The sequence below is a fragment of the Coregonus lavaretus genome (assembly GCF_964263955.1).
Source record: "Coregonus lavaretus genome assembly, chromosome: 10".
In the NCBI taxonomy this organism is placed as follows: domain Eukaryota; kingdom Metazoa; phylum Chordata; class Actinopteri; order Salmoniformes; family Salmonidae; genus Coregonus; species Coregonus lavaretus.
In genome coordinates this window covers 3,006,082-3,015,580 of record NC_139997.1, presented here as the reverse complement: position 1 = coordinate 3,015,580, position 9,499 = coordinate 3,006,082, and the positions used below count along the sequence as shown (strand labels likewise).

Sequence of the window (9,499 nt, the reverse complement as noted above, 5' to 3'; positions counted from 1 at the left end):
GAACCTGCAGGAGGACAGCATTCATTTATAGGACCTGCTGAAGGACAGAGTTCATTTTTAGGACCTGCTGAAGGACATAGTTAATTTATAGGACCTTCTGAACGACAGAGTTCATTTAAAGGACCTGCTGAAGGACAGAGTTAATTTATAGGACCTGCTGAAAGACAGAGTTCATTTAGAGGACCTGCTGATGGGTATAATTCATTCATAGGACCTGCTGAAGGACAGAGATCATTTAAAGAACCTCCTGAAGGACAGAGTTAATGTATAGGACCTGCTGAAGGACAGATTTCGTTTATAGGACCTGCTGAAGGACAGAGTTAATTTATAGGACCTGCTGAAGGACATAGTTCATTTATAGGACCTGCTGAAGGACAGAGTTCATTCATAGGAACCTGCAGGAGGACAGCATTAATTTATAGGACCTGCTGAAGGACAGAGTTCATTTATAGGAACCTGCAGGAGGACAGCATTCATTTATAGGACCTGCTGAAGGACATAGTTAATTTATAGGACCTGCTGAATGACAGAGTTCATTTAAAGGACCTGCTAAAGGACAGAGTTAATTTATAGGACCTGCTGAAGGACAGAGTTCATTAATAGGACCTGCTGAAGGACAGAGTTCATTTATAGGAACCTGCAGGAGGACAGCATTCATTTATAGGACCTGCTGAAGGACAGAGTTCATTTTTAGGACCTGCTGAAGGACATAGTTAATTTATAGGACCTTCTGAACGACAGAGTTCATTTAAAGGACCTGCTGAAGGACAGAGTTCATTTATAGTTCACTGTTGTCTTCAGAGGTTTGGTTGTTACCATTTCCTCTCAACGTTGTCTCTCCTGCTGTTGTCAGTTGGGTTTACAACCTCTCTCTCTCCCTCGCTCACTCCATATCCCTCTCTCTCCCTTTCTCTCTCCCTCTCTCATGCCATCTCTCTCTCTCTCTCTCTCTCTCTCTCTCTCTCCCTCTCTCACGCCATCTCTCTCTGTCACTATCTCTCTCTCACGCCATATCTCTCTCTCTCTCTCTCTCTCTCTCTCTCTCTCTCTCTCTCTCTCTCTCTCTCTCTCACCATCTCTCTCTCTCTCTCATACCATCTCTCTCTCTCTCTCTCTCTCTCTCTCTCTCTCTCTCTCTCTCTCTCTCTCTCTCACCATCTCTCTCTCTCTCTCACGCCATCTCTCTCTCTCTCCCTCTCCCTCTCTCACGCCATCTTTCTCTCTCTCTCACAATCTCTCTCTCCCTCTCTCACACCATCTCTCTCACCATCTCTCTCTCTCATACCATCTCTCTCTCACGCCATCTCTCTCTCTCTCCCTCTTCTTCTCTCACGCCATCTCTCTCTCTCTCTCTCGCTTACCATCTCTCACTCATGCCATCTCTCTCTCTCTTATCATCTCTCCCCCTCTCTCAGTTTCTCACTGTGTTCTCTCTCTCCCTCTCTCACTCCCTGCCAGGCTCCCACCACTGCTCGTTTAATGTGTCCCCAAACTACAGAACGACCACAGAACCAGCACATTGTTTAAACATGACCGCAGAGGAGGCTGGTGGGAGGGGCTATAGGAAGACGGGCTCATTAATCAGTATGGCTGGAATGGAATTAATTGAACGGAGTCAAACACATCAAACATATATAAACCTTAATGTTTGACTCCATTCCAGCCATTACAATGAGCCAGTCTTCCCATAGCCCCCCCCACCAGCCTCCTCTGCATGACTGCCTCTATCACAGTAGCTAGAGCCATTTCTAACATCATTTCATCAGATGTTATGCTTGTTTTGTGTCTCTTCCAGTTGCCATCAATAGAAATATAATAACATTATCACATTTTAGTCCCTTTAGTGTTGCTAGCTTTTGGATTTATATTGTTCTGACTTTGTGCACACAAACAACCTACTCCTTCTATCGCCATTCTCTTAGCCACAGGGAGCTACAACAAACAACATTTATTCACCGGTCTAATTCAATCTCTTTTATTAGCTTAACTTTGGCCCCAGTCTGTTATGGTTTGTCTGTTTTCTCTAACCGTTACAGGGAGAAGACTGGACTGTAATCCTCCTCATAACACAGAGGACTGGTCTGTAATCCTCCTCATAACACAGAGGACTGGTCTGTAATCCTCCTCATAACACAGAGGACTGGTCTGTAATCGTCCTCATAACACAGAGGACTGGTCTGTCATCCTCCTCATAACACAGAGGACTGGTCTGTAATCCTCCTCATAACACAGAGGACTGGTCTGTAATCCTCCTCATAACACAGAGGACTGGTCTGTAATTCTCCTCATAACACAGAGGACTGGTCTGTAATCCTCCTCATAACACAGAGGACTGGTCTGTAATCCTCCTCATAACACAGAGGACTGGTCTGTAATCCTCCTCATAACACAGAGGACTGGTCTGTAATTCTCCTCATAACACAGAGGACTGGTCTGTAATCCTCCTCATAACACAGAGGACTGGTCTGTAATCCTCCTCATAACACAGAGGACTGGTCTGTAATCCTCCTCATAACACAGAGGACTGGTCTGTAATTCTCCTCATAACACAGAGGACTGGTCTGTAATCCTCCTCATAACACAGAGGACTGGTCTGTAATCCTCCTCATAACACAGAGGACTGGTCTGTAATCCTCCTCATAACACAGAGGACTGGTCTGTAATCCTCCTCATAACACAGAGGACTGGTCTGTAATCCTCCTCATAACACAGAGGACTGGTCTGTAATCCTCCTCATAACACAGAGGACTGGTCTGTAATCGTCCTCATAACACAGAGGACTGGTCTGTCATCCTCCTCATAACACAGAGAACTGGTCTGTAATCCTCCTCATAACACAGAGGACTGGTCTGTAATCCTCCTCATAACACAGAGGACTGGTCTGTAATTCTCCTCATAACACAGAGGACTGGTCTGTAATCCTCCTCATAACACAGAGGACTGGTCTGTAATCCTCCTCATAACACAGAGGACTGGTCTGTAATCCTCCTCATAACACAGAGGACTGGTCTGTAATTCTCCTCATAACACAGAGGACTGGTCTGTAATCCTCCTCATAACACAGAGGATTGGTCTGTAATCCTCCTCATAACACAGAGGACTGGTCTGTAATCCTCCTCATAACACAGAGGACTGGTCTGTAATTCTCCTCATAACACAGAGGACTGGTCTGTAATCCTCCTCATAACACAGAGGACTGGTCTGTAATCCTCCTCATAACACAGAGGACTGGTCTGTAATCCTCCTCATAACACAGAGGACTGGTCTGTAATCCTCCTCATAACACAGAGGACTGGTCTGTAATCCTCCTCATAACACAGAGGACTGGTCTGTAATCCTCCTCATAACACAGAGGACTGGTCTGTAATCGTCCTCATAACACAGAGGACTGGTCTGTAATCCTCCTCATAACACAGAGGACTGGTCTGTAATCCTCCTCATAACACAGAGGACTGGTCTGTAATCCTCCTCATAACACAGAGGACTGGTCTGTAATCCTCCTCATAACACAGAGAGGTGAGATTTGGATTCACACACACTCTTTTATGCTCATTGCTCACATTAAAGGGTCTGGATTCAATCAGTATTGCCCAAGTATCGCTGAAGATCTGAATTCAAATGTTCGTATTGAGCCGACACATGCAGCGTTTACGGGGAATGCAGTAGTCTCCGCGACCGCGGGAACATTGTCTTTGAATAGAGCCCTCAGTGTTGATAACTGGAGTTCACTGTGACGACAGGGAGTTACATCTATGAGACGGGGAGACGGAGTTAAATCTATGGATTTATCCACATATGTGGGAGGGGCTTCATTGTCATATTTCCCAGCATGCTCTGTTGCATGTTGATTTTTAAAAATAGTTTGTTTTGGCATGTACATTGATTGGTTTTGATCTCATGCTAAAAAAAGATAAGAAATGTACATTTTTCTAAACTAAATCAATCTGTAAGTGGTTGAATTTCTAGCAACCGTTAGTGAGATAGTTGTAGATGTTGTAGGTAGTCTTCATGTGCTGTGTTTCTTCCCACTCTGACAGGCATTCTAAATAGAGTGATGTAAAAGGGATGTTAAAGTGTTGGCTATCTTCCTGTAAATTGGCTTCCAACAGAGATTGATATTACATTTCAGAACACCATAAAGGTGACACATTAAGAAATATTCAAATAAGGCTTTACATATACTTGTTTTAACTCCAAAAATATTAGCACCGTGACCAAAGTAGTTTTAACCCAAAATGGGAATGAGACCATATAAACCCCAAAAATAATTGTTTGCAGGCTGTTGCCAATACAAGGTATTTGACCTTCCTCATATTACCCTTGACTACTGGTAACTACACTGGGTTATGACCTCTCAGTATGGGACGGACTGGTTGAGTAAAGGGTTATGACCTCTCAATACAGGAAGGACTGGTTGAATAAAGGGTTATGACCTCTTAATATAGGAAGGACTGGTTGAGTAAAGGGTTATGACCTCTTAATACAGGAAGGACTGGTTGAGTAAAGGGTTATGACCTCTTAATACAGGAAGGACTGGTTGAGTAAAGGGTTAGGACCTCTTAATACAGGAAGGACTGGTTGAGTAAAGATATAATTTCATTCCTATCTTAACTTATTGGACCAATTCAATCAGGTTATGACTCGGTTTAAATGGTGTTATTGACCTTCAACTATTAACATATTGAACCAGCCTGGATATGTGGTGGGGTATTAACATATTGAACCAGCCTGAATATGTGGTGGGGTATTAACATATTGAACCAGCCTGAATTGGAGGAGATGGGGGCCAGTATAAAACATTTTTAAAAATAATGTATGCACTCATTAACTGTAAGTCGCTCTGGATAACAGTGTCTGCTAAATGACTAAAATGTAAATGTAAATGTAATGGCTGACATTTTACGGGCTCCTAACCAATTGTGTAATTATGTGTGCTTTTTCGCGTTATTTGTAATTTATTTTGTACATAATGTTTCTGCCGCCGTCTCTTATGACTGAAAAGAGCTTCTGGATATCAGGACAGCGATTACTCACCTCGTACTGGATGAAGATTTTTTCTTTAACAAGTCGGATGCGAAGGATTTACTTCAGACACCCGACATGGCCCAAATCCCCGTCATTCGCATGAAGAAGAGACGGTGATATCGGCAGTGGTGGAAAAATTACCCAATTGTCATACTTGAGTAAAAGTAAAGATACCTTAATAGAAAAGGACTCAAGTAAAAGTGAAAGTCACCCAGTAAAATACTACTTGAGTAAAAGTCTAAAAGTATTTGGTTTTAAATATACTTAAGTATCAAAAGTAAATGGAATTGCTAAAATATACTTAAGTGTCAAAAGTAAAAGTAAAAGTATAATTCATTTCAAATTCCTTATATTAAGCAAACCAGACGGCCCAATTTTTCTTGTTTTTTAATGTATGTATAGCCAGGGGCACACTCCAACACTCAGACATCATTTACAAACAAAGCATTTGTGTTTAGTGAGTCCGCCAGATCAGATGCAGTAGGGATGACCAGGGATTTTCTCTTTAAGTGCGTGAATTGAACAATTTTCCTGTCCTGCTAAGCATTAAAAATTGAACGAGTACATTTCGTTGTCAGGGAAATTGTATGGAGTAGAAAGTACATTATTTTATTTAGGAATGTAGTGGAGTAAAAGTAAAAGTTGTCAAAAATATAAATAGTCAAGTAAAGTACAGATACCCCCCAAAAACTACTTAAGTTGTACTTTAAGGTATTTTTATTTAAGTACTTTACACCACTGGATATCGGGGACGTAGGTCGGGGTGCCTTGTATGGATCCGACGGCGAGTGGGTAATCTCCCTCTACCATCAGTCCTTTTAGCCAACGTACAATCATTGGATAACAAAATAGATGAACTACGATCACGGATATCCTACCAAAGGGACATTAAAAACTGTAATATCTTGTGTTTCACCGAGTTGTGGCTGAACGACGACATGGATAACATACAGCTGGCGGGGTTTTCGGTGCATCGGCAGGATAGAACAGCTGACTCCGGTAAGACAAGGGGTGGCGGTCTGTGTATATTTGTAAATAACAGCTGGTGCACGAAATCTAATATTAAGGAAGTCTCAAGGTTTTGCTTGCCTGAGGTAGAGTAGCTCATGATAAGCTGTAGACCACACTATTTACCAAGATAGTTTTTATGTATATTTTTCGTAGCTGTCTATTTACCACCACAAACCGATGCTGGCACTAAGACCGCACTCAGTGAGCTGTATAAGGCCATAAGCAAACAAGAACATTTGGTGGAAGGCCACCAAAGATTCAGAAATGTCCATTCCCAACTACAACATTTTCCGTCTAGATAGAACTGCCAAAGGGGGCGGAGTAGCAATCTACTGTAGAGATAGCCTGCAGAGCTCTATCATACTATCCAGGTCTGTCCCAAACAGTTTGAGCTTCTACTTCTAAAAATCCACCTTTCCAGAAATAAGTCTCTCACTGTTGCCGCTTGCTACAGACCCCCCTCAGCCCCAAGCTGTGCCCTGGACACCATAGGTGAATTGATCTCCCCACATCTATCCTCAGAGTTCGTACTGCTTGGTGACCTAAACTGGGATATGCTTAACACCCCGGCCGTCCTACAATCTAAACTAGATGCCCTCAATCTCACACAAATGATCAAGGAACCTACCAGGTACAACCCTAAATCCGTAAACATGGCTACCCTCATAGATATCATCCTGACTAACTTACCCTCTAAATACACCTCCGCTGTCTTCAACCAGGATCTCAGCGATCACTGCCTCATTGCCTGCGTCCGTAATGGGTCCGCGGTCAAACGACCACCCCTCATCACTGTCAAACGCTCCCTAAAACACTTCAGCGAGCAGGCCTTTCTAATTGACCTGGCCCGGGTATCCTGGATGGATATTGACCTCATTCCGTCCATAGAGGATGCCTGGTTGTTCTTTAAAAGTGCTTTCCTCTCCATCTTAAATAAGCATGCCCCATTCAAAAAATGCAGAACTAAGAACAGATATAGCCCCTGGTTCACCCCAAACTTGACTGCCCTTGACCAGCACAAAAACATCCTGTGGCGTATTGCATTAGCATCGAACAGCCCCACGATATGCAACTTTTCAGGGAAGTCAGGAATCAATATACACAATCAGTTAGGAAAGCAAAGGCTAGCTTTTTCAAACAGAAATGTGCATCCTGTAGCACTAACTCCAAAAAGTTTTGGGACACTGTAAAGTCCATGGAGAATAAAAGCTCCTCCTCCCAGCTGCCCACTGCACTGAGGCTAGGAAATACTGTCATTACCGATAAATCTACGATAATCGAACATTTCAACAAGCATTTTGCTATGGCTGGCCATGCTTTCCACCTGGCTACCCTGGCCACCAGCTCTGCACCCTCCGCTGCAACTTGCCTCCAACTGCTCTTAAACGCTAGTATAAGTAAACGCATGCTCTTCAATCGAACGCTGCTTGCACCCGCCCGCCCGACTAGAATCACTACTCTCGGCGGGTCTAACTTAGAATATGTGGACAACTACAAATACCTAGGTGTCTGGTTAGACCGTAAACTCTCCTTCCAGACTCACATTAAGCATTTCCAATCCAAAATTAAATCTAGAATCGGCTTCCTATTTCGCAACAAAGCCTCCTTCACTCATGCTGCCAAACATGCCCTCGTAAAACTGACTATCCTACCGATCCTTGACTTCGGCGATGTCATTTACAAAATAGGCTCTAACACTCTACTCAGCAAATTGGATGTAGTCTATCACAGTGCCATCCGTTTTGTCACCAAAGCCCCATATACTACCCACCATTGTGACCTGTACACTCTCGTTGGCTGGTCCTCACTACATATTCGTCACCAAACCCACTGGCTCCAGGTCATCTATAAATCACTGCTAGGCAAATCCCTGCCTTATCTTAGCTCATTGGTCACCATAGCAACACCCACCCGGAGTATGCACTCCAGCAGGTATATCTCACTGGTCATCCCCAAAGCCAACACCTCCTTTGGCCGCCATTCTTTCCAGTTCTCTGCTGCCAATGACTGAAACGAACTGCTAAAAATCTCTGAAGCTGGAGACTCTTATCTCCCTCACTAACTTTAAGCATCAGTTGTCAGAGCAGTTTACCGATCACTGCACCTGTACACAGCCCATCTGTAATTAGCCCACCCAACTACCTCATCCCCATATTGTTATTTATTTTGCTCATTTGCACCCCAGTATCTCTATTTGCACATCATCTTCTGCACATCTATCATTCCAGAGTTAATACTAAATTGTAATTATTTTGCACTATGGCCTATTTATTGCCTTACCTCTATTTGATCCCCTGCTGATTTTGTACATTTGCCCACTGACAAAGAAATGATCAGTCTATAATTTTAATGGTAGGTTTATTTGAACAGTGAGAGACAGTATAACAACAAAAAAATCCAGAAAAACGCATGTAAACATTTTTATAAATTCATTTGCATTTTAATGAGGGAAATAAGTATTTGACCCCCTCTCAATCAGAAAGATTTCTGGCTCCCAGGTGTCTTTTATACAGGTAACGAGCTGAGATTAGGAGCACACTCTTAAAGGGAGTGCTCCTAATCTCAGTTTGTTACCTGTATAAAAGACACCTGTCCACAGAAGCAATCAATCAGATTCCAAACTCTCCACCATGGCCAAGACCAAAGAGCTCTCCAAGGATGTCAGGGTCAAGATTGTAGACCTACATAAGGCTGGAATGGGCTACAATACCATCGCCAAGCAGCTTGATGAGAAGGTGACAACAGTTGGTGCGATTATTGGCAAATGGAAGAAACACAAAATAACTGTCAATCTCCCTCGACCTGGGGCTCCATGCAAGATCTCACCTCATGGAGTTGCAATGATCATGAGAACGGTGAGGAATCAGCCCAGAACTACACGGGATGATCTTGTCAATGATCTCAAGGCAGCTGGGACCATAGTCACCAAGAAAACAATTGGTAACACACTACGCCGTGAAGGACTGAAATCCTGCAGCGCCCGCAAGGTCCCCCTGCTCAAGAAAGCACATATACAGGGCCGTCTGAAGTTTGCCAATGAACATCTGAATGATTCAGAGGAGAACTGGGTGAAAGTGTTGTGGTCAGATGAGACCAAAATGGAGCTCTTTGGCATCAACTCAACTCGCCGTGTTTGGAGGAGGAGGAATGCTGCCTATGACCCCAAGAACACCATCCCCACCGTCAAACATGGAGGTGGAAACATTATGCTTTGGGGGTGTTTTTCTGCTAAGGGGACAGGACAACTTCACCGCATCAAAGGGACGATGGACGGAGACATGTACCGTCAAATCTTGGGTGAGAACCTTCTTCCCTCAGCCAGGGCATTGAAAATGGGTCGTGGATGGGTATTCCAGCATGACAATGACCCAAAACACACGGCCAAGGCAACAAAGGAGTGGCTCAAGAAGAAGCACATTAAGGTCCTGGAGTGGCCTAGCCAGTCTCCAGACCTTAATCCCAT

At 43.6% G+C, this 9,499-nt stretch overlaps 1 protein-coding gene across 1 annotated transcript in view; it reads right to left on the bottom strand.

The window, feature by feature from the left end:
* Positions 1-1,444: 1,444 nt before the first annotated feature.
* The window catches only part of LOC311135795 (uncharacterized protein), a gene marked incomplete at both ends in the record, with an annotated part of 40,052 nt that continues 31,997 nt past the window's right edge, over positions 1,445-9,499 (bottom strand). Inside the window, one exon of the mRNA XM_084169837.1 lies at positions 1,445-1,492. Coding sequence (XP_084025963.1) covers positions 1,445-1,492 — 48 coding nt within the window. The remainder of the gene's footprint in view (positions 1,493-9,499) is intronic.